Below are 26,602 nucleotides of genomic sequence, written 5' to 3'. Positions count from 1 at the left end.
AATTTACTGAGATAGGGAGAATTATGGAAAAAAAAATTAAGAGTTCTGATTTAGATGTATTAAGTTTAAGATGTCTTTCAGTCATAGAAAAGGAAATGTCAAGACGGGAGTGACAGATGAATATGGAAATCCAGGAGATATCTTGGTTGATAGAAGTTTGAGAGTCATCAGCATGTAGATGGTTTTTAAAGTTATGGTCTAGGTGATCTCACCTAGAAAGAAAAGTGAAGAGGGCCCAGAATGGACTTTAACAAATTGGCATGGCTATGCCCTGCCCAGGAGGAGGCTAATGACTGAGGGAGGAATGTAGCAAGGATTACTCCCGAAAGAAGCTGAAGCAGCAATGAACAGGGAAAAACCGTTGAGTGTGAAGGGACTGGCACGATCTTTAGGAAAAAAGATATTCATATCAAAGAGTTAACAATATTTCCTGTAACTGTGATAATGTGGAAACCTTTATGTCCAAAAAAGAACAAGATAATTAAATACATTAAGATAATGATAAAGTACAACCATTAAAAATTATGATTTTGTGCGAATGTAAACTGGTATAGCCGCTCTGGAAAACAGTATGGAGGTTCCTCAAAAAATTAAAAATTGAGCTACATAATGGCCCAGCAATTGTACTACTAGGTATTTATCCAAAGGATACAAAAATGCTGACTGAAGGGGCATATGCACCCCAATGTTTATAGCAGCACTATCAACAATAGGCAAATTATGGAAAGAGCCCAAATGTCCACTGACTGATGAATGGATAAAGAAGATGTGGTATATCTATACAATAGAATATAACTCGGCAATCAAAAAGAATGAGATCTTGCTATTTGCAACAATGTGGATGGGACCAGAATGTATTATGCTAAGCAAAATAAGTCAGAAAAAGATAAATATCATATGATTTCACTCATATGTGGAATTTAAGAAACAAAACAGATGAATACAGGGAAGCAAAAATAAGATAAAAACAGAGAGGGAGACAAACCATAAGAGACTCTTAAATACAGAGAACAAACTGAGGGCTGCTGGAGGGGTGGCTGGGTAGGGGGATGGGTTATGGGTGATGGGCATTAAGGAGGCACTTGTTGGGATGAACACTGCATGTTATATGTAAGTGATGAATCAATAAGATTCTACTCTTGAAACCATTATTACACTACATGTTAACTAACTTGGATTTAAATAAAATTCTCAAAAAATGAAGAAAATTATGATTTTGGAAATTTTCTAATGATGTGGGAAAATGTTCATTAATGTTGAATGTCGAATGTATGATATAAAAGTAAACTCGGATCAGGATGCCTGGTTGGCTCAATTGGTAGAGCATGTGACTCTTGATCTTGGGGTCATGAGTTCAAGCCCCATGATGGGTGTACAGCTTACTTAAAAAAAAATTAAAAATAAATTTTTTAAATTAAAAAGTAAACTAGGATCTTTCTTCGAATTTTTCTTTGTATCTATTTATCCTTCTAATGAGCTATTCACTTACACAGTATATTTGTATAAATGCATGCATATATCTAGGAAAAAATGTTTCAAAATATTAGTATTTCTTATCACTCAATTATGGGCTAAGAGGAGATTTTGGTTTTCTTCCTTATATTTTTCTATATTCTTAAAGTTTTTATAAAGAGACTCACTTTTATAATTAGGAACTGAGGAAAACACCCCACAAAACATCTAAGGTCAAAGCCATGTCATCCTCTGCCATGACAGTAATCCATTAATCCATTTATGGTTTTAGAATAAAATAATCTACATAGAAACATTGTCAATGCTTCTTCATTGTGCCACACATAGCACCCCATGTGTTCATTAGATGTGCTTATGAAAAAAAGCAATGAAGAAATACTCACAATAATGGTTACTCAACCCATACTATAGCCCAGAGGATCCCAAATTACCAAGGTATTCAAGATCCAGGAATAAGCCCTAAATTGCCTACAAAAGGCCTGTACTAAGACAGTATCACCATCACCTCAGTTGGCAGTACCAAAGACCCACTGCTGAGAATGAGTATTGCTTTAGCCCTTAAAAAGCCTAAATAACCTTGGTTCGAGCAATTTTTAGTAGTAAAGATAAAGCTGTCACTATGTAAGAGCAGTGAAGAATAGGGGCGCCTGGGTGGCTTGGTCGGTCAAGCGTCCTACTTCACCTCAGGTCATGATCTCGCAGCTCCAGATTCTATGTCCCAACCCCCTATGTCCCCAACTCCCCCGCTTGCACTCTCTTTCTCTCAAAAATAAACATTAAAAAAAAAAAAGTAGCAAAGAATAAAATAACAAAACCCAGAAAAATTAAGTTTTTATAAATTTGTGTAGCCTTTAAAAAATAAGTTTTATTTAAAATGACTGCTGTCCTCCCCTATAATTTTTCTGTGTAATAAAAAGCCAATTTTTTACAAAAGTGACGTCTTCTTGCCCTGAAATTTCCATGAGTATTCACAGGCTTTTACATATAAGCCTATTACAACCTGACACTCAATTATGTACAACTTATTACATTAACATTTTATGTAAGTCAAATACTAAACTTTACTTGGGGTGATTTTTTTACACTAAGTTTCTATTTCTACCAAAAATGCAAATTTCTAACCTTTTCATCACTGGTAGTAGATTCTGGGTGAGGTAAAGGACTATCTTGGTGAGTTGTTTCTACAACAGAGGGCTCCTCAATTTTGCTTCTTATAATGGGTGTTGCAAGAGGGGATAAATCTAGAGGCATCTAAAAATACAAACGTTAAAAGAAAATGTTAGGAATTCCAAAATGCCAATCAGCATTTCTAAAATAAGAAAGCAGGAAGTGTCAGCTATGATTATTGTTCTGTTAGAAGTACTCTTTTTTTTAATTTCATGGTTAACAACATACTTTTTTAATGTCGTCTTCTGAGGCTTTCTTGAATTCATTCTCAAATGGACTTGCCAATTCATTAAACAAACCCACTTCTTCACAGTTTTTCAAGAATCTTGTTGGTGTTGGGGTCTGATCTGAAATAAACGTCAAGAAGCAATCACATAGATTTAAATATCATGCAGGACCCTAAAATATAGCTAGTAAATTAACAAATTAGCAGGACTGGTTCAATCAGCTGTTAATTCTCTTTGGAAAGACCTCTTCCTTTAAAGCAAACAAAATTTGGTTAAGTTTTTGTTGCAGTTCAAGATATTTCCTCCAACTTTATGAACCATAAAAGTATGAAAAAGTCCTTCTTCTTCCTTAGTCCAGACCTTCTCTCTGAGTAGAGTGACAAGCATCTTCTACTCAGAGATCAACTATTATCATTGTTTAAGGCAGTAAGAATTTTAAAAATTTTACATTATTAAAAAATTGTGATTGTTTAAAATACATGCAGTTTGGGGAAAACTAGGACTAAAGCATGTATCTTCACTCTAGCCTGGCCCTTCCACTAGTGTTCATAATCTATTACGAAAGCAAGCTTAAGATAAAACAGAATTTTTAGGAGGTAGATCAAAATACTACAAGGAAGAAAAAGAAGGTTAAAACAAGAGCCCTGAAACAAAAACAAACCAAAACAACAACAACAACAACAAAAATAACCAACCCCCCTTCCTTATTACTATCTGCTAAAGCCAATTTTCTATTTTACTGCATTTTTCAAGTTTGGAACAAGGGGCTATTTAAGAGTTACATATTTATGTAAAGTTCTACCTTAATTTCTAGGCAGTAGAGGAATAGTCAACTCTATTTTCTCACAACTTGGAATATTTTAACTATCCTTGAATATGTACTTATACTATGTACATTAACACATATACTGGTTATAGAATAAATGCCAGTTAAGGTCCATGTTGAATAAAAAATAGTATTTTTATGGACTCTGCCTATTTGGTCTCCTAATTTTCCAGGCTATTTATTCATACTGACCAGAGTTGGTGGCACACTGAAATTCTATTCACATTCTATGCATTTTAACTTACAGGTTGTATTAGGAATCTAGCCTAAATTAAATACATGTATAAGGATGAATCCTGGTTTAAGATTTTGTAAGATTAAAATTCATGTATTTGTTAAATACTGTGTCCCCAGAATGGGCATTACTTATTGCTTCATCTCTGCCCCACATATATCTAGAGTACTGATATGCTTACTACATATAAATATATTTAACACTAAAATGACCTACATGTCACACATATTATGTATAACGTAAGCCTATTTCAAACACTACTAGTATTATCTAAATTACTGAAGAGACTCTCTCTTGCCATCATTTTACCTGTTAGTCTACAACATACGTACCCACTAACCCTCAAAAGACTTCTATAATTCTATTACAGTAAGGGCTCAGAATACTCCTATCAGTTTAAGTCCATCATAGCTGAATTAGTAAACTGAATATAAATCTGACTCTTCTATTCACATGCAAAAGGTCTATCTCACCTCAACAGAAGGCTCCTAATTTGTGTTAAAGAGAGAGAAAGAGCTTAAAAATAACCATGTTTTATGCATATGCATTATTAGTGAGTACTGGAATGATGAAGCCTGAGAAAAGAAACATCAACACAGGCACAGTTTAAACATCAATGGTTTAAATATGATATGCAGTGGCTTATGGCTACTGACCATCAAATATATACCACACACATCATGCATTATACAGTAATGCTAAACTACTTATTTCAACATATGTTAGTAAAAAAATGGTCAAGTGCTGTGTTTGAACATGTTCTATTTTTCTACTGTAATAAAGGTAAAGCAACAGGAGATTTCTAGAAACCAATCTCGAAACATTTTTAAGTTGAAAATTTCCAGACATTGCTCTAGGGCAGGAAGTTTCAGACAAGCAAAGACCTTCATGCCTAGGAGAGTGAACTGTCCAGGTTGTTGTTACTTTGTTTGACTGCTTTTTTTTGGTTCTAGCTCTTTAGATCTGATGTATACCATTTTAAAGAAATGTATAGCTCATTCTTCTCTGCTTCCTTTTACGAAACTAAAGATACACTGAGCATTCTCTCTTTCATTTTTCCTAGTTTTTGACAAATTACCAACTTTTTGTTACCTCAAATTTTTTCAGTACAAAAATTATGATACTGAAAGTACAGGAAAAACCATCTGCCTCATTATCTCTCCAGAGCACTGCATATGACAATTTCTATGCTGGGTATTAATTTCAAAATATTCATAATATTCAGATATCAGGGTTAATTCCAGACTTACAAGCAGTATAACCCAAACTTTAGAAAAGAATAATTTAGGGGTGATTCTGAATACTTACGACTTTGTGGTTATGACACAAAAGGGTCTGAAATTTATATAAATATATTAAGTTTTATATGAAACTTTGTTTTCTTATCATGATACTTATAAAATATAGAAAGTGCAGTAAAACTATGCGTATTATGTGTGTGTCCATACACATAGACGTGTGTGTATATATAAATACCAAAAAAGGGGCAGCTAATACAGCACGAGAAGACAATAAAACAACGCATGAATTTTCTCTTTTCACATATTGTGAAAGATATTCATCTGCTTATGTAATGCTGTATGTTCATAGGCTCAAAACACAAGAAAAGCAAATACTGAATTTAGGCCCCTTTATTGAGAGTATTTTACTAACACAGATGTTTTAGTCCCAAAAGAAATATAAACAAATTCTAGTGAGCAAGTCAGCTAATTGATCTCTCTCCAACAGGAGGAGCTTGATCATTTCCTATCTTCCCACAGCATTGTAAACCAGGTGTAAAAAGCTAAAAGAAACACTGACTAAACATCACATTAGTTCAATTATCAATTAAATGTAAATTCTGGAGATGCTATAAAAATGCTCCTGGGGTTCTAAATTAACTTCCACAAAACTGACATTGAAATCTACATTTGAAAAACCACACAAAAAAAAGTGAAATGAATGGTCAGAAGGAAACATGAAAATGTAATGGGTAAAATACATGTTGCCAACATTTACTGTAAATGAATTGGAATATCACCAGACTATATTATTTACAGAGAATACACAAAAATTGTGCACATTCCAGGTGAAATATGTATATAAGCTATTAATAAAAGCATATACTAACCAGCCACAATGACACTGTCATTACGTGCTGGACCAAATTTCAGTGTCATCTCATGTTTATGTTTATGGACAGCCAAATGATCCTCGTTGGTAAAACGCTGTGGCAAAAAGTTTTAAAATATAGTTAAGATTTTCAATTTGATCAAATAAGTAAAATGATAAGGAAATTCATTTCCACAACATGTAAAACCACCATTAACAATGAAATAGTTTGTTAACTATAAAAGAATCTATTGTTAGTATAGATAAACACAGAAGACTTCATATAATCATAGAGAAACCCATTACCCAAGAATAAGCAATACTGATGTATTACTAAGTCACAAAACTCATTTGACTGAGGCAAACTCATAAAACCTGAGGCAAAGAAACTTCATATAAATTTCATTTGGATACTAAAAACAGACCACTACTGTTTTTTTCTTTTTTTTTTGCTTTATCATAGTAGAAATATATATTCCATGGTACAATGACTTCTGAGGAAAGCACTGTATTGACCCAGACTTCAGGTTACTTACCACTTTTAAAATGAGAATTCTCTTATAAAAATATTATTCCCAGACAAATTAAGAAGTAAATCAGATTCTTTATGTTACCACGTTAAAAAAGAATGCTTTTGTTATAATCCAACAAAGAAATAGCAACCAATATAATAAGCTAGTTCATTTTAAAATAAAATTATGTCTGGACATCAACCTTTATGAAGATGCTCCTTATCGAGCAACAATTATAACTGAAAATAGGGAGCACTTATATTTTATTTCAGGACAATAATTATAAAATGCCACATTAAGAGATATAAACTCTCTGTTCTACATCCTTATAAACGGGAATGTTAAAATTATACATATTTGAACTCAGTTCCCCTAAACCATCAAAATGGATTCCTTCTCTTGTAGAAATATTACTCCTGAATAAATTAAGAAGTAAATCAGGTTCTTTATGTTACCATATTAAAAAAAAAGCTTCTTGTAATTCAGTGAAGAAATAGCAATCAATATAACAAAGCAGTTCGTTTTATAATCCAGCTCTTTCCCACTCAAGTGCTATCTTACTATTGCTTTATCATTATAAGAATTACTCCCAAATTTGGAGGAAGAAGTAGCTGTCTTTTCATAGACTGCTGAATAACTGCTCTTAGAGAATGAACATACATGTAGAATTTACTAGCACATTTAATTACCTTACATTAGAATTTTAAATATACATGTATTACATTCCACACTAAAAGTACCTTAAAGCAAGATTCACTTTATGTCCAAAGAACCTAACAATGTAATTTCTCCCATGAAGGCAATAATTAAACAATTTGTGAATAAATGCATTTTGGTAGAGGTCATAATTAACAGATAAGAACATGGGAAGTTATCTCCTAGGAACTCATTCTACCACTATCCCCTGCCTGGATTGGTTCGACCACAAATATCCAAATCAAAGAGCAACTACATATAGAATTGCACAAATTGTACAAAACATGTGAAAATGGCACCAAATTTAATCCTAAGTAAAAAAGAACAGTTAAAAGAACCCTAAAAACCATTTAGGATCATGTGAATATTAAAAGGGGGAGAACAAGAAATATGAATTTATGAAGTCTCACATATGATCTACAGATCAAATTTACCAAAATGCTATTTATTAAGAGATTTTTGATCAGATATTATTGATGTACATGGATAAAATACATTGAAACTGGTACCTGATATAGGGGAGTTGAACCTTAGCTATCACCTGAGGTAATTTATTTACCTTTAACTAGAAACTTAAAAAAAATGTCAACAGTCATCTTGTCAAAAGGCAGTCACCAGGAAAGGACAGATATATCTATAGATAGATGAATATACATCTATGTATATGAATGAAATAAATTATTTTTTCAACAAATGCTTATAAAATAGCTACTACATGCTAAGTTAAAATTTTTGCAAAATCTATTTGAACCGTTGTCTGAGCCAAATTAAAAAGTTTATTTTGAAAGTAAGTATTATAGAAAAATTATGATACTACTAGTAATAACAACACACTGAATTCATAATTTCTTTCTCCCAGGCAATTCAGAGTACAACCCCAATGCAAACTGTTACACATGTACACAGTATTTTGCTAAACAACAAGGCTTTGAGCATACAGCTGAATAAAATGGAAAGGCAGTCAAGAAAAGTAGGATAAGATAACCATCTCTCTTAAAAAGTTAAAAAGGGTAACCTGACAGATGGAAGGGAGGTAAACCAGTTGCTTCTATAAGGAATTTAAGCTCTGATATCTGAGAAATCTGTGCTTCTAAGGCTTGAACACTTACCAGAACTAACTTCCTAAGAAGTCAGTCATTCTGCATTTAATACATGCATTCACATCCATGATATAGATTAACAGATTAAATAGGTACAACTAAGTTATAAAACCATCAGACCACTAGCTCATCTTTCTTTTTTACTAGTTGAAGAAATCTACTCAACATCAGAAAGTTATACACACATACTCACATTAACATACCTCCAAGTGACACTTTAGACTGAATAAAATCAATCTTAATTTCCTTTGCAAAACAGCTTATAATGTATAAACACTCTACCAAAGATAATTTTCAATGAAAGCATCACCAAAAGCAAAGCTATTACCAATAAAATAGAAGAGTTCCCATGTTAAATGAATCTTTCACTAAATTATCTCACTTTGTCTCTTTCACCAAATTCAGTGGAACATCACTTTAAAACAAATGCAATGAATGCAACTCTTTCTGTGAAATACATAATAGTGGCATATAAAAACATTTTTTAATTTTTTTTTTTTACATTTTTTAAAATTTATTTTTGAGAGACAAGAGCGAGACAGAGCACAAGTGGGGAAGAGGCAGAGAGAGAAGGAGACAGAGAATCTGCAGCGAGCTCCAGGCTCTGAGCTGTCAGCACAGAGCCTGACGTAGGGCTTGAACTCACAAACTGCGAGATCATGACCTGAGCCAAAGTCGGACGCTTAACTGACTGAGCCACCCAGGCGCCCCTAAAAACATTTTTAATAGCAACAGTGAACAGTTAGTATTCTCTGCACTGATTTCTACTGGTCTCCCTCCAAAATAACAATATCAACAAAATATGTTTTAAGAAATTTAAAATCTATTTGAAAATTTAAATTTAAGTGCACTAAAGCTAAATTTCAAATTTGGAACAGTATCAATACTTATGACAAAAAATAACTTGTACTACATTACCACCACCAAATTGGTACTTCTAAAATCAATTTTTATATGAATTTTCAATTTCCTAGGAAATACTAGTCATAAAAAATTCTGAGAAGTGTAGTTTTTATAGCTTTCTTGAATTTATAGAAAAATGAATATCAAATATATCTCCAAAATATATGTCAAATCAGTCTATTTCTCTATATTTCCACTATTAGCATGTAGACAAAGACACCATTATCTCTCACCTAACAGCTGTCAGTCTACTCCCCGTTTGCACTCTTAGCTCAGTAATGGCTTTTCATCACTCTGTGCATAAAGCCCAAATACCTGATCACAGTCGACAGAGTCCTATAGAGTAGGACTCTTTTTTCCTACTTGACAGCATCTCTTACCCTTATTTATCCTTGTTGGTCACTACGTGCTCCAGCCACAATAGTCGCCTTTCTGTTTTTAAACACACCCAAACCCTTTCCCTCCTTAGGACCTTTATATTTGCTGTTCCTTCAGTTTAAAAACTCTTCCTCCAGGGTCTGCTCCCACATTTTCACGTTTTAATTAAAATGTCACCTTATCAGAGAGGCACAACCTGTCTAAATAGCACCAACCCTGGTAATTCCTATCTTTACCCTGGCTCAGCATCATCAGATATCAGGCAAATTAAGATCATAATGAGGTACAACTACATCCTCACCAGAGTGACTAAAATTAAAAGACTATCCAAAACAATCTTCAAAAGGAGAAAGAACTAAATTGGTGAACTTCCCTTTCCTGAATGGAAGCATTATTATAAAGCTAGAGTAATTAAGATATTGTGGTACTAGCATAAAAGTTGACAAACTGATGAAAGGAACAGAGTAGACTGCTCAGAAACAGACCTACAGTTACACAGTGATTTGATTTTCAACGAAGGAGTTGAAGCAAATTAATAGAGAAAGAAAAATCTTTTCAACAAATGATGCTGAAAAATCACATGGAAAAAAGTGAGCTTGAATTCCTACCTCACACCAGTATATACATATACAAAAACGAGTTCAAGATGAAACAGAGACCTGAATGAAAAAACAAGCTTTCAGAAAAATAAAGGAGAATACCTTTGTGACCTAAAGGTAGGCAAAGATTTTTTAGACAAGATTTCTTAGAAAGCCACAACCATAGAAGAGAAAAAGTTAACACATTAGACTTCACTAAAATTAGAAAGACTTGTTCAAAAGCTTTTATCATGAAAATTAAGATGCCAACCAGACTTAGTAGAGAAACTATTTGACAATGGACTGGTATCCAGGATGGCAACCGTCCAACAAGCACACGAATAAGTGCTCATCTTTTCATCAAAGAAATGCAAATTAAAACTATAGGATATACAATAAAAATGGCTAAAATGAGAAGACCAACACAACACCAAATGTTGGCAAAGATATGGCACAACCAGACCTCTTATACACTCTTGGTAAGAATGTAAAGTGGTGCATCCATTTTTGGAAGACAGTTTGGCAATTTCTTAAAAAAGTAAATACATATCTATCATATGATCCCACCACTACATTCCTATGCATTTAACCAAGAGAAAAGAAAGCATTCATCCATACAAAAGACTTGTACACAAATATTTACACCAGTTTTATCTGTAATAACTGAAAACTGGAAATAAGCCAAATGTCCACATTTAATAATGAAATATTACTCATCAATGAAAAAGAATTTATTGATTACATAACATGGGAAATCGCAAATTAATTACGTGGAACAAAAGGTGCCAGATAAAAGTACAGACTGTATGACTCTATATAAAATTCTAGAAAATGCCAACTAATCTATAGGGATATAAGGCAGAATAGTGGCTTACAATGGTAGGAGGGATAACAAACGGAGGGATCACAAATGGGCATGAAGAAACTTTTGGTGTGATGAGTGTGTTCACTATCTTAATTATGGTGATGGTCTTACGACCATATACATGTTAAAACATGAAATTGTACATTATAAGTATGTGCAGTTTATTGTATGTCAAATTATGCAATTTAAAATGTCAACTAAAGAAAACAAATAACAACCAATGAAACACAAATGCTTATTTATGATCTACAGTTTGTATCGTTAAGTACTCTGTAATTTGACTACACATTAAATTTATCCTTTTACTGGTGTCTATAAAGTTAGAATTATCATAATAGCAATAGATTAATAATGTAATAGCCTGTTAAAAACACTGAAATATTATTTTTTGAAACAATGCTGATTTTTCTGAAAATACTTTCACACATGCTCTGTAGTGAAAATGTTAGACTTAAGTACATTAAGAACATTAATGCATTAGTGATATTGTCAGAGGTAAGAAGTAAAGTAAAATAATTTTCAAGCAAGATAATGTATATTTCATTTCCAATTAAGCAAATTACAATGATTTTTAACCAATAATGGTCAAACGAAAATACTTTTAAGCCCTGGATTTCATCTAGGTATCCACCTTTCCATTACAGGAATTTTAACTTTTTTTCCCCATATTAGAGTGTGTATTTCAAAATTCAAATATTCTATTCAGAAAAATGAAGAATTTCTTCTCAAAAATTTTCTAGGTTATTTTTATTCGAACTCCAAAATTTTACAAAAAATTGCAGGAGAATCCTTTTCATGACAACAAAAACTGTCATCAGTGTTTTAATAAATGTGACTGCACAAAATGATTTAAAGTAATTTATATATTACCTGGCCACATCCAGGGGCAGTGCATAGAAAGGGTTTGTCATCACTCATATTCCACAGGTCCTTGTATTGCCTATAATAAAACATTAAGAGATGACTTAACATTTTACAGTACAGATTTTTAAAGAATAATTTAAAATGTAGTATTATATGCTTTTCACTAAGCTTATTACCTTTTCTACTTCAATGTGAACTAAACATTTTTACTGATATTTTAGCCCTATTTCCCTTTCATCTTCAATTTTTTTTTTTTAAAGTTTCTTTATTTTTGAGAGACAGAAAGAGCAGCAAGGGAGCTGCAGAGGAGAGAGGGAATCCCAAGTAGTCTCTGCTGTCATCATGACATGAGCCAAAATCAAGGGTCGGGGACACTTAACCGACTGAGCCACCCAGGTGCCCCCCCTTCCATTTTCTTATAATGAGTAGACAAATACATGCAGCATGCAGATTTTACACTACAAAAGGAAAAGGTCAGGAACCTGGGTCTGTCAGACTAAATTTTTCCTGTTCAACAGTTTAAGTGAAGAATGAATGAAACAATTAGAAAATCATCACTTTAATCCCCAATGAAATAATGGATCTAGACCAGGTCACCAATGTCTGATGAAACCATTAGCAAAAAAGGTGATGGGAAACAGGTCAACCTTAACATCACTAAGAATGGGACAATCAGACATTATGCACAAGGAAGTAGTCCAGGGAGGCAGGGTGTGTGTGTGTTCGGGGGGAGGGGGGGGTGAGGGGGTGGAACGGGGTGTCAAACCTGAATCTAACTGAGCATCTCTAGATCCAGCTACAGGAAATATAGGAGGTAGAAAAACCTGTGAAAACAATCTGGAAGCAGTCAGCCAAATTCTATAGGACAAAGCCCTAGTCACTTCAACAAATAAATATCATGGAGTACACAAGAAGAGAGGAGGTAGACAGGAACTGTTATAAATTAAAGGAGATTTAATAAATCTCCTAAATACTAACTACATGTAAATCCTCTTTTGGATCCTGATTTGAACAAAGTAACTAAAAAAATATTTTGAGTCAAGATTATTTTCCTATTTTTGATTTAGACTTAAAGTTCCCAATCACTCCTATCAACTTGTAGGTTTTCATTGTTTTGGCTTTCTTTCTAAAAATTACATATAACTGGGGCACCTGCGTGGCTCAGTCGGTTAAGCGTCCGACTTCGGCTCAGGTCATGATCTCGTGGTTCGTGGGTTTGAGCCCCGCATCGGGCTCTGTGCTGACAGCTCAGAGTCTGGAGCCTGCTTCGCATTCTGTGTCTCCCTCTCTCTCTGCCCCTCCCCCACCCATGCTCTGTCTCCTTCTGTCTCAAAAATAAAGAAACATTAAAAATTTTTTTTAAAAATTACATATAACGGTGTTTGACTCAGCTAAAAATTCAGTAACATTGTTCTTTTTTCAACATTAGCTTGTTAAGCCTTCAGAGTAATGTTTCCCAAAGCATATTCAACAGGGATGACAGCAGCTACTATAGAAACAAGGTATGTAATCAAACAAATTTGGGAAATGCTGGAGGACTTTTTTTTTTTTTTTAGGACTTTTTTTCTTTAGGACTTTTAAAGCCTTTAATATGTTCAAGTGAAATGACTAAAGGAGCACCTAGAATATGGCATTTTTGCCACATTCATTTGCTATTTGAAATCCTTTTTTATGTAACATCTCCTGGGACTAGTATTATCTGACACTGTAGAAATCAAACCCTAAAATATGTTTATGTTTGTCATAGTTATATGTATTTTAATGCTCCATTTGATACTTTAAAAACACAACAGGAGTATCAGCTAAACTGATATACCGGTAAGTGTTTTCTTTTAATAGAAAAAAATATTGAAATATTTACCTAGAAATAACTATGAAAATTTTTATAACCTAAAATATGAAAATGGCTAAAAACCCCAAATACTGCATACATACCTGGCAGAATTCACATGTAACTTGAATTTCATAAGTTGAACAACTTATCACGTCCTCTTTTTCATGGCAAGGATACTGAAAAACAAAATAGTTGTCACACTGTTAAAAATAGTTTTGAAACATTTGAATAATATTGAAATATTGAAATATTTGAATAATTATTACTTTGTAATACTGTCACCCCCAAAAGCCTGTCACTATTAAGAATCTTTATAATAGGTAAGAGTAGTGCTCCTACAATATGAATACCCATATAAATGCCTCAAACATAGGATCTATATATCCAACTCCACCACAGAGGATAAAAGGAGAAAAAACATTTAATTCAGCTCTTAGGGCTATAGTTGAAAGGAAGCTATTAAAAGAGTAAAAATTCTGGTTTTGGGAGTCTGATGAGAAAGAGGAGATCTAGCATTTCAGAATATCTATTTGGAAAGTTTTTAACTTCTTAAAATATAGTCAGAGGTGATCAAGTTCTCAGCCTAATTCACCAAAATCTCTTTGTCCCATAATATTGTTGATCTATATAAGCATCTCTCTGTTTCACAACTTTATAACTTATTTATTTGATATTAGTTTGAGAACAAGTACAACATGCTGGAACTATCCAGGTCAGTGGCCCATTTTCTTTTATTAAAAAAAAATTTTTTTTTTAACATTTATTTATTTTTGAGAGAACAGAAACAGAGTGTGAGCGGGGGAGGGGCAGAGAGAGAGGGGAGACACAGAATGCGAAGCAGGCTCCAGGCTCTGAGCTGTCAGCACAGAGCCCGATGTGGGGCTCAAACTCACAAACTGTGAGATCATGACCTGAGCCGAAGTTGGATACTCAACCAACGGAGCCACCCAGGCGCCCTGAGTGGCCCATTTTAAAAACTCTGCTAGGGGAGCCTGGCTGGCTCAGTCAGAAGAGCATGCGACTTTTGATTTGGGGTTGTGAGTCTGAGTCCCACGTTCGGTGTGGAGATTACTTAAAAAAAAATAAAGAGGGGCGCCTGGGTGGCTCAGCTGGTTAAGCACCTGACTTCAGCTCAGGTCATTATCTCATGGTTCATGAATCTGAACCCCGAGTTGGGCTCTATGCAGACAGGTCAGAGCCTGGAGCCTGCTTTGGATTTTGTGTCTCCCTCTCTCTCTGCCCTCCCCAGCTCACTCTCTGTCTCTCTCTCAAAAATAAATAAACATAAAAAACAAAACAAAACTTAAAACAAAAACCCAAACTCTGCTAATACTTCATCTTAGAATTACTAAAACCCCATCCAGTGGTGAACAAAGTATATGCTTTTTTTCAAGTTTACTTTGAGACAGAGTGCGCATGTGTGTGCGCGCACGCTTGAGTGGGAGAGGGGCAGAAAGACAGAGACAGAGAGAGAGAGGGAGGGAGGAAGGGAGGGAGGGAATCTCAAGCAGGCTCTGCACTGTCCGCACAGAGCCCGATGCAGGGCTCGATCTAACGAACCACAAGATCATGACCTGAGATCAAGAGTAGGAAGCTTAACAGACTGAGCCATCCAGGCACCCCCCAAAGTGACTATATACTTATCCAAATAAGCCAGTGATGCACAAAGAAAATTTTTTTTTCTAATTTTGCTTATAAATGTGGTAGCAAGAATGTCTTGCTCAGAAAAACTGGATAATTCCTGTGGGGAAATGTGTAAATAGCCACCGTTCTGAGTCTTGGGGTCAAGGGTGATCTGGTATAGGAGGGTAGGAAGACAGTTTTTTCCCTGGTTTCCAGGCAAAACTTGTATCTGGTAGGGTTCTATTCCTCTATTCACATCCAACTCTACCATGCTGTCTGTGAGAAGAGGGAAAAGAACACCAGAATAATCTAAAGGAAATCTGTAAAAGTTCTGCTTCTCTTACTACCAGTAGAATGTGACCTTAATGAGGGCAAGGAACTTATCTGGCTTAACTACCTAAAACAGTGCCTATCTCACAATAGCATTTACTCATTAAATATTAAGGAATGAATAGTCATATGATGTGAACAAGTAAGTTTTGTCTACCTTAACAAACTCTTCTAAAACTAGTAAGAAAATGCAGTTATATTGCCATGAAAAATCAAAGCAATATTTAAATTCAGTTAAGTTCAAGAAACATTTAAACACCAAATACATGCCAAGACACAAAGCTGAAAAAAGTCTCTGTGCTTGAGAAACTTTCAGTCTAGCAGAAGAAAGGAATACAGAAATATAATCTCAATTCCTTTGATAAGAACAAGAGTTAAAATACTATGACAATATACAGGGAGTGCAGGGACAAACCTGACAGTTCTAGAAAGGCTTTCTGAGAGAATTAGCCTGTGCTACCCTTCTCTCTCATCTCTTCCACTCCTGCACCATTACAACTGCCCCCTTCCTCTACAAAAGAAGTTCCTTACCTACATATCAGCCTACTTCCTAGCCAAACAATAAAAATTCCCATTCCTTATTACTATTTTCTAAAACCTCGCTGAGGTAGCTGTAAATACAACAGATGAAGCACCTTGAGACATAAATGATGATATTTGCTCTGGGAGGTTTAAAAACTATCTCTGCCTTAAACTGAATCTCAAGCCTCTAAATCTAGCCTTATCTCCCTTTTACAGCAAGGTTGGAAATACGTTCATAGGGAAAGGAGGCTTTGTTCACTATAAATTGTGGGGACTTCAATGACTACAGATAGAGAATTGTTAATATACCACACAGCTCTCTGGCAAACATCCAAAACTACACTGGTAAGAGAATTACTGTCACAAAGAAGACACAAGAGGATTGTAAGCAAAATTTAAAAGAAGTTCTTTGGTTTCTCTAATTTCACTCTTAACTCTAACAGTCCTTTATCTTCCTTGCCCTCAAGATCCCATACCATTGGAGTTTCCTCTTTTCTTCTTTCAATCAACAAATACTTGAGCATCCACTTCCGGCTTGGCACTCTGCTAGATGCTAGGGATGTAGTGGGGAACTAAGATAGGTACCTGCCCTCAAGAAGCTTCCAGGATAGTGAGGAAGTTTACATCAGCTAATCTAGCATGCAACTCAGACTTCTTTCCAGGTTTCTAAGTCAATTCCACATGTAAACATGTATGTGTGCCCTAAAATATATTTCTCTATTTCTTTGCTATAAGGCATTTTATTTTAGAACCCCCAACCTTTTTTTTCATGTTTATTTGAGAGAGAGAGAGAGAGAGAGAGAGAGAGAGAGAGACACGCACACATGCACGCACGCATGAGTGGGGGAGGGGCAGACAGTGGTGCTGTCAGCACAGAGACTGACACAGGGCTTGATCTTATGAGTGGTGAGATCATGACCTGTGCCAAAATGAAGAGTCAGACGCATACCAACTGAGCCACCCAGGTGCTCATAGAACCTCAACCTTCAACCTATACTTTGAATGTTGGTATACTTTGAATTTTGTTTGTTACAACAGAGCCAGAGCAATTTCCAGTATTAGATATCCTACATAAATTAGCAGTATTACAAAATTCTGAAAAACCTTTAAAGCAAAAGTCTGAAGAAGCAAAAGAAGCAAAGAAGCAAAGCAAAAGAAGAAGGCCATTGTTATTTTCTGATAATATGAACTAAATTACCCCTACTAAACTAAGATATAGTAAGGAGCTTTAAATTTGCTCCCATAAAAATACAGAAGCGCAAAAAGAAAAAAATAAAGTCACCCAAAAGACCATGATTTAGTTTTGTCTAAATTAGTATAGTATTTAGGGACAACTACTATTCAACATTCCAGAGTACATATTCCACAGTCTTATCAATGTATGGAGATATGTAGCTTTACAAACTGTACAAACAGTGTTATAACTTTCTTTAAATTGCAATCATCTAAATTCTGCTACATCATTAAATAGTAAGATCATTAAGTATTATATATAATTTTTAATTGTTATCTAGTATTCCATCATATGGTTGGGATATATTCATAATTAATTTTCTATTAGTGGATTTTTTTTATCATCAACAAATATCTTTGGCAGCAAATCTTTGTGGAGTATCTGTAATAATTTCCACGGGAACAATGTCTAAAAATGAAACTAAATTACTATGTCAAAGAGCCCAGCACCTCTTCTACCATGTCTTCCTGGGCCAGTGGGAATACCCTGAAGCGGCCTACTGAACAGCTCAGGCTGGAGGCTGGAACTCCCGCAGTACCACATGCAGAATACCTGCAGGGATGTCCTGCTGGTAGGTAAGTGTTCCAGCTGGAAGCAATCCCTTCCAGGAGCCCAGATCCTGTGCTTTATTCTAAAAGCTGTGGGGAAAAAAGTTCGCTGAGGAATGCATTTAAGCACAAAGTGATGAAATGACTGCTTCTAAGTCTCAAGAAAACACTTTTCTCCAGCCAAATGGCTTTTAGATATTTCAGACCTTTCCTGTGGTCTGGTCCTATAACCAATATTCTACAGAAATTGATGAGTTTCTACTCAGGTAAGGAAACTGGGTGAAGGCCATTATTAAACAATAATGGCCTGATTCTTTTGGTAAAGTGTTTTTTATGTTTAAGACAAAAAAAAAAATGTTACCACCAAATATACCTCTTTCCTAAGTGAATTACTAGTGTTGCTACACCTGGAATATTATGTTTGTTTTATTTACTGAATGTTTCTTTACGTTTTGGGAAGGAAAACATTTTTGTTAAAAAACTGGGGGCACCTGGGTGGCTTAGTCGGTTAAGCGTCCAACTCTGGGTTATCAGTGCAAGTCTTTATCTCACAGTTCATGGGATCAAGCCCAGCGTCAGGCTCTGTGCTGACAGTGTGGAACCTGCTTGGGATTGTCTCTCCCTCTCTCTCTGCTCTTCCCCTATTCTCTCTCTCTCTCAAAATAAATACACTTTTAAAGGGGCACCTGGGTGGCGCAGTCGGTTAAGCGTCCGACTTCAGCCAGGTCACGATCTCGCGGTCCGTGAGTTCGAGCCCCGCATCGGGCTCTGGGCTGATGGCTCAGAGCCTGGAGCCTGTTTCCGATTCTGTGTCTCCCTCTCTCTCTGCCCCTCCCCCGTTCATGCTCTGTCTCTCTCTGTCCCAAAAATAAATAAACGTTGAAAAAAAAAAAAAATTAAAAAAAAAATAAATAAATAAATACACTTTTAAAAAACTGAATATTTGTAATTTGTTGTTCCTGAGATTTTTTATACCATAACAAAACTTGTTCTTTTCTCATGAATTTACAGTTTCTAAATGAAGACAAGCAAGTATAAAACTGGGGAAGAATAGACTTTATTAATCAAATGATGTCTTGATTTTTCTAAATGAGAAGATTGTTTTATTTGTAACACTAAACATGGGAGCAGTTTCTTAGAAAACTTGTTTGGAAAGATTCATAGTGTATTATGTATGATTACCCTATCCCATGTATGAAGATTTGATCTTTGTCTTAAGTTCCTCTACTTTATAGTTATACTTAAAAAAATTAACATACTACATTATTTCATGTCTTTAAAAAATGTTTAAATGTGAGGGGTGCCTGGGTGGCTCAGTCGGTTGGGCGTCCAGCTTTGGCTCAGGTCATGATCTCACCGTCCATGGGTTCGAGCCCCACCTCGGGCTCCATGCTGACAGCTCAGAGCCTGGACCCTGCTTCGGATTCTGTTGTCTCCCTCTCTCTCTGTCTCTCTCAAAAATAAATAAACATTAAAAAAAATTTTTTTAAATGTTTAAATGTGATCTTAGAATACTGCAAATGATTTAAAAAAATAATGTGAAAATACTACAACCTAAATGAATTCTTAATGTCACAAGCGTTTAATGATGTGCTTTTGATTTAATTTGGGACACTTTTAAAAGGATACTTTGTGTTTGTAATCATCTTTGATGAGTTTGGAAATAAACTTTCTGCTTAATTAAAAAACAATAAAAACAAAGAAACAATTAAAAATTACTCTATCAAAGTGAAAGCATATTTTTAAGACTTGATTTACACTGTTAACTGCCCTCCAATATAGAGTACTGATTTCTCCTTTACCAGTAGTGTACAGAAAGACCTCATTTCTTCACACCCATACCAATAGTGAATATTACTTTTTAACATTTTTGTCAGATTACTGGAACAAAACCCTAATTTTAAAGTTGCATATTTTGACACACTTAGGTTATAATTTTTCATATATATAATTATTATTTGTAGTTCTGTGAAATGTTTACATTGCCCATTCTTAAAAAAATAAAATCTTAGTCCAAAATTCTCTCTTGACTATAGATCATAGGCTTTCTTATCACACAGATTTCTGATCATGTACCTTATTGTATTCCTGATCTAGTGCTGACTACCTAACCTACAAATGAGGTCCCAAAGGGTGAAATGACTTACTGGTAGGTAAAAAATGGGACAAAAACATTTTTTTAATTTTTTTTTTTTTCAACGTTTATTTATTTTTGAGACAGAGAGAGACAGAGCATGAACGGGGGAGGGGCAGAGAGAAAGGGAGACACAGAATCGGAAACAGGCTTCAGGCTCTGAGCGATGAGCACAGAGCCCGACGCAGGGCTCGAACTCACGGACCGCGAGATCGTGACCTGGCTGAAGTCGGACGCTTAACCGACTGCGCCACCCAGGCGCCCCGACAAAAACATTTTTAATGCTAGACTGTACCTGCCAGCTGGTATGCCTTGCTATACTATGTTTATCAACTGTTACGCTTTGCTATCCTATGCCTACCAACAATCTAGAAATTTTATGTAAACCATCTTTTAAACATAGTATAGAAAGACTCTTCTAGGACTTCCAGAATTATTCAACAGACCTATTATCAAATAAAATCACACATAATATGAGATGCCAATAAGAAAATAGTAAAGAACACTTCCAGGAACAATGAATAGAAGAAAATGGGAGAAATTAACTACCAAACATTTCTTATAACTTAAAATTAATATGGGGTGCCTGGGTGGCTCAGTCGGTTAAGCGTCCAACTTCGGCTCAGGTCATGATCTCAGTTTGTGGGTTCAAGCCCCACATTGGGCTCTGTGCTGACAGCTCAGAGCCTGGAGCCTGCTTCAGATTCTGTTTCTGTCTCTCTCTCTGCCCCCCGCCCCCACACTCCGTCTTTCTCTCAAAAATAAATAAAACATTAAAATTAATATAAAAGCCAAGCCTCCAGAAAAAACATATATTTTGGTGTCTTCATGAGAGGCAGCTTAGATAGGCTATTGGGGAACAGACCAGCGCAGAGTGTCACAGCGTGGGCAGAGTGAGAAAGTTGTCCATGGCAATGGAAGGTGGCTGGAGGGAAGTCTGAGGAGGCAACCACATGAGGTAAGGAACAGAGATGGTATGAGTCTAGCACAGGATACCAGGGCCCAAGCTGGAGAACATCTAGATGATGATGAGAAGTGGGTGTGGTGGCAACAGGTGATTCATTATGTACAAATACAAGGAATGACAGAATAAGATATACCAAGGATGTGGGTGAAGGGAAATTTACACTATACGTGAAGGTAATTATAATACAGAATGAATCCTGGCAATTAGATGAAATTTAGAGATATTGGTGTGAACTCTTGACTTTCAAAAGAGATATAAAGGTACAGAAATATAGACGATAAATATGTGTGTGTACATATCTGCATACATGTTCATGTATTTTTCCCTAGCTGTGTCTAGTGAGGGGGGCCTGAGAACACAGATACCCCCAAAGCAATACACCTACTAGGCACCCAGATCTTGATGTCTAAACACCATTCTCTACCAAAAGGAACCTGAGCTCTTTCAAGAATTGTCTGATTCCAGGGCTAGGGCAGGGCAAGTACAGGATGGCCCTTGAATATCTTGTGCAAGAAAATTAAGAAGGACTTACTTATGAATTTGGCCAGAAAGTGGCCAGATCTGAAACAATTTGAGAATCAAAATCAAAGATGATAGCAATGGATCATACTGTGAATAAAACAGGATCTCATTAATCCATACTGATACAAAAGAATAAACTCAGCATTTGATAAGACAGGATATTTATATCCTCTCAAAGTATTTCCTGATAAAATATATCTTAATTATAAAAACCTGGCAAATATTACCTTACTCAAATGATCCAAGTTAAAATTAGAAATAAGAAAAATCGACATGCAATAAGGACATAGCGTCATTTCCACGACAGTAAAACAAAGATACACACACCTGTATCTAATCTACACAATATCAGATACCTGTCTCTAATATTACACAACCCCAAATTGAGGTAAACTCTTCAAAATAACTGGACTTTAATCATCTAGTCACTAGTGCCCAAGTCACAAACTCAAGGAAAGACTTAGGAACTATTTCAGATTAAAAAAGACCAATGAGACGTAACAACTGCAATGTGAATTCTAGACAAATCTTTTGGATTAGAACTGGCAGAACTTTTTTTTTTTTTAAGAGAGAGAGAAAGCACAAATGGGGTAGAGGGGCAGGGGTTGGGGAGGGGAGGGAGAGAGAGAGAGAGAGAGAGAGAAAGACAGAGAGAGACACAGAGACACAGAGAGACAGAGAGAGAGAGACAGAGACAGAGACAGAGACAGAGAGAGAGAGAGAGAGAGAGAGAATCCCAAGTAGGCTCCATGCTCAGTATGGAGCCTGACGTGGGGCTTGATCATGACCTGAGCCCAAATCAAGAGTCGGATGCTAAGCCGATTGAGCCACCCAGGCACCCCACAACTGGTAAAACTTAAAATGTGATATGCAGATTAGATGTAGCAATATTTCAATGCTAAATTCTTGGTTTTCAGGGCTGTATTGTGGTTTTGTAGAAGAATGTATTATTGTAGAAAATAAAGTATTTGGGGTAATGGGACATAAGGCTGGCAACTTACTCTTAAATGGTTCTATACTAAAAAATTAAAAAAAGAAAAACTTATAGAAGGTATTTATAATGATATGCACTATAATAATTCACTATATATGCGTTATATAATTAGTATTATATGGTGTTTAGGAGTAGTTATGAGAAAAATACTACAAAACATGGATTCTCTAACAATTCTCTACTCATTTCTGGTTTATAACTTTCATGTTATAGAGATCAAAGAATAGAAAAATCACATCTGTATTGCAAGGTTAAGAGCAAAGAGAATCCTACTATGATAAAAATATTACCCTGTACCTGAATATTCAAAGAATTATATTAGACAATTATTTGTCTTATTAGTTCCTTTTTTTAAATATGAAATGAGTTAAGCAAGGTAAGATGATCCTATAGACTATAATACCACTACTCCCATGCTATATAGAACTCTATCATTCGAATGATTCAGCTGATAAAAACTACATGCTTTTCTTAAATCTCTATCAAAAACAAATTAAGAAAGAAACCAATTTACTTCACAGAAAATAGCGTGGGTAAATGAAGCTTTAAAAATGGGACAGGGGGTGCCTGGTTAGCTCGATGGATAGAGCATGCGAGTCTTGAGTTTGAGCCCCATGTTGGGGTAGCGATTACTTAAAAATAAAATCTTAAAAAAAAAAATGGGAGGGAGCAAGTCAATTTCTGGTGACTAACTTCAAAAATCTCTAGATTCCTGGGGCGCCTGGGTGGCGCAGTCGGTTAAGTGTCCGACTTCAGCCAGGTCACGATCTCGCGGTCCGGGAGTTCGAGCCCCGCGTCAGGCTCTGGGCTGATGGCTCAGAGCCTGGAGCCTGTTTCCGATTCTGTGTCTCCCTCTCTCTCTGCCCCTGCCCCGTTCATACTCTGTCTCTCTCTGTCCCAAAAATAAATAAAAAAACGTTGAAAAAAAAAAAATCTCTAGATTCCTTTTTTTTTTTTTTTAAATGTTTATTTATTTCTGAGACAGAGAGAGACAGAGCATGAGTGGGGGAGGGGCAGAAGAGAGGGAGACACAGAATCGGAAGCAGGCTCCAGGCTCAGAACTGTCAGCACAGAGCCTGATGCGGGGCTGAAACTCACAACCCTAAGATCAAGTGTCCATACTCTCCCGAATGAGCTGGCCAGGCACCCCCAAAATCTCTATGTTCTAAAATGTGAATTTTAGGGGCTCCTGGGTGGCTCAGTCGGTTGGGTGTTCGACTTCGACTCAAGTCATGATCTCGTGGTTTATGGGTTCGAACCCTGCGGCAGGCTCTGTGCTGACAATTCCGAGCCTGGAGCCTGCTTCCGATTCTGTGTCTCCCTCTCTCTCTGCCCCTCCCCTGCTTGTAACTCTCTCTCTCTCAAAAATAAATGAACATTAAAAAAAATAGTTAAAACAAAATAAAATAAAATGTTAATTTTACTGACCCTCTCTTAGCTACAGAACTGTAAATGTTGTAATTCCTTACCTTCAAAGCATGCACTCAAGTTTCAAAGCAGATTTCTAAAATACGGATAATACTAAATGTTACATACAACGTACGGCATTCCCAAGCATTTCTAATACAACAAATTTATTTTGTAAAATGTATTTGGAAAACATTTGACTGCCTATTTTGTATCTTATACCATATTGAGAATAAGAGATACGGTCTTTGCCCTCAAAATCAGATTAGTAAGGGTAAACAAGTATAATTCAGTGATATAATAAGTATAATATATAATATTTATATTATACAATTCAGCAACATAATAATAAAGACATACACAGGCACTATGGGAACATAGGGGCTTAAGGAGTATACTGGAGCTGGCCACCTCTCCTCAGCACCCATTCTGCCCTCTTAGAGAGTCTGATTACCAGTAAAGGGCAATCCTATAATATCCATGACCTTGACATACTTGCCTCAGGTCAATCAGGGGACACCTAACCAAGTTAAGCCAATCAGATTACCTCTTCAGGAAATTTGTAAAAAGAAAAAAATCAGGCAAACAGAAGTGGGCACCAGAGATTCTAAATCATACTCAGGACTGGTGGACATTTATAGTCATGTTCCTACTGATAAGAAATTAGTGGGGGTGCCCGGGTGGCTCAGTTGGTTAAGCATCGACTTTGGCTAAGGTCATGATCTCATGGTTCGGGAGTTCGAGGCACGCATCCAACCCTCTGCTGTCAGCACAGAGGCCACTTCAGATCCTCTATCCCTCCTCTCTGCCCCTCCCCTGCTTGAGCACACATGTGCATCCTCTCTCTAAAATAAACATTAAAAAAAAAATTCATGAAAGCCAGAACCAAGAGTAGGCACAGAAAAATAGAGATGAGAAAGCATGCAGCCAAGAAGAAGGAAAGCAGTTTCTGTGATGCCTGACTATGTTTTCTGTGGCTGAATTATGCAGGTCTTCTGTATTCTGAGCGTGAGCTCTTTTTTCTTTTTGAACCCTGAATTTATCTGATTAAGTTTCTATCCCCTAACCAAGACAAGTACCTAGCCAAATGTGGAGAGAGGGGCTGAGAAGACTACTACTGAAGGAAGAAATGACTGTGTGTAGTCTCAAAGGAAGAGGCATCAGCTAGTCAGGGATGATGTTTTCAGCAGAGAAGACAGCATGTAGAATCACAATAAAGCAGAGTACACTGAGGGAACGCTGGACCCCTGAAATGTGGGATATAAGGTTGAAGGGAAGAGAGAGAAGGCCAGAAAGTGAAGCAAATCTTGAAGGGGCTTTATTATCCTGGTTAGGAGTTTGGATTCCACCCTCACCACCCCCATCCCACTGCCACTCCGAGGTTATAAATATAGGCCTGTGCTGAAATGTTGAACCAAGCAAGTTTTTCATATTTTCAAATGGTTGGGGGTAGGGGTGGGAGGAGAATAAGCAACAGAGACCACATGTGGCCCCTAGAAAGTCTAAAATATTTACTATCTAGCTCTTTGAAGAATAAGTCTGCTTAATCCCACTGTAAAAAATGGGAAGATTTTAAGATGATGAACTAGATAATCAAAGGGGAATTCTTGCAAGATCACTAATAGAAATGTGAAGGATGGATTAGAGAGGGCAAAACTATGCATAAGAAAGCCAGTACAAACTACTGCTAAATTCAGAAAGAGAACGACGATTTGCACATCAGCAGTACCAGTCAAAATGAGAGCAAAGGACCAGTTATGAAAAAAATGTTTAGGGTAAGGCTTCAAATCCATAACATTGTCTCCAGACCTTTGCATGGACTGACCCCTGCCTCCTCCTACCCCAGTCTATGCTACCCCTTCATCTCCTTGGCTCCAGTTTTAGGTCGGCTTTTAATCAGCTCCATGTGGAGCCTAGAATGCTCTCATTTCCTACTCACCCATCTCTTTCTTAGTAAACACTGCTCACCTCCATCCACTAACCCCTTATACTCTGAAATTCAGATCACTCATTTACTTCATCCTTTAGTTAATAAATATTTATTGAGTACATGTAAGAGGGGAGGAATTGTGTTAGACTCCAGGATACAATGATACACAGTCCCTGCCCTCGTGGAATTTATGCTTTATGTAAAATACTTCTAACCAAATCAGGGTTTGAACATTTAAGTTCATCAAGTAGCTCAGAATTTATTTAACATATATTTCAGTGTGCAAGAAAAAGTTTGCCATCTTTTTCTCCTTAAAAAATTTCCTATTTAGGGGAACCTGGGTGGCTCAGTCGGTTAAGCGTCCGACTTCAGCTCAGATCATGATCTCATGGTTTGTTAGTTTGAGCCCCACATCGGGCTCTGTGCTGGCAGCTCAGAGCCTAGAGCCTGGAGCCTGTTTCCGATTCTGTGTCTCCCTCTCTCTCTGCCCCTCCCCCGTTCATGCTCTGTCTCTCTCTGTCTCAAAAATAAATAAACATTAAAAAAAAAATTTAAAAAAATAAACATTAAAAATTAAAAAAAAAAATTCCTGCTTAAAACTTTTTACTTTTTCAGGGGCACCTGGGTGTTTCAGTCAGTTAA

The 26,602-nt window shown here is 36.1% G+C and overlaps 1 protein-coding gene and 1 pseudogene across 7 annotated transcripts in view; one reads left to right on the top strand and one right to left on the bottom strand.

Moving 5' to 3' along the window:
- Nucleotides 1-26,602, bottom strand: part of ATF2 (activating transcription factor 2) — an 82,687-nt gene that overhangs the window by 38,492 nt on the left and 17,593 nt on the right. For 6 of the 7 annotated variants that reach the window (XM_047869936.1, XM_047869937.1, XM_047869934.1 and 3 more), the window contains 5 exons: nt 13,851-13,925; nt 11,922-11,991; nt 6,039-6,135; nt 2,869-2,987; nt 2,596-2,724 (listed from right to left, as the gene is read on the bottom strand). In XM_047869936.1, coding sequence (XP_047725892.1) covers nt 2,596-2,724; nt 2,869-2,987; nt 6,039-6,135; nt 11,922-11,991; nt 13,851-13,882 — 447 coding nt within the window. In that variant the 5' untranslated portion in view covers nt 13,883-13,925. The remainder of the gene's footprint in view (nt 1-2,595; nt 2,725-2,868; nt 2,988-6,038; nt 6,136-11,921; nt 11,992-13,850; nt 13,926-26,602) is intronic. The other variant, XM_047869938.1, reaches the window with a different exon arrangement.
- Nucleotides 17,918-18,093, top strand: LOC125172215 (guanine nucleotide-binding protein G(I)/G(S)/G(O) subunit gamma-10-like; annotated as a pseudogene).

The sequence above is a fragment of the Prionailurus viverrinus genome, chromosome C1 (genome assembly GCF_022837055.1).
Source record: "Prionailurus viverrinus isolate Anna chromosome C1, UM_Priviv_1.0, whole genome shotgun sequence".
NCBI classification, from domain to species: Eukaryota; Metazoa; Chordata; class Mammalia; order Carnivora; family Felidae; genus Prionailurus; species Prionailurus viverrinus.
This window is presented reverse-complemented; position numbering and strand designations above follow the sequence as displayed.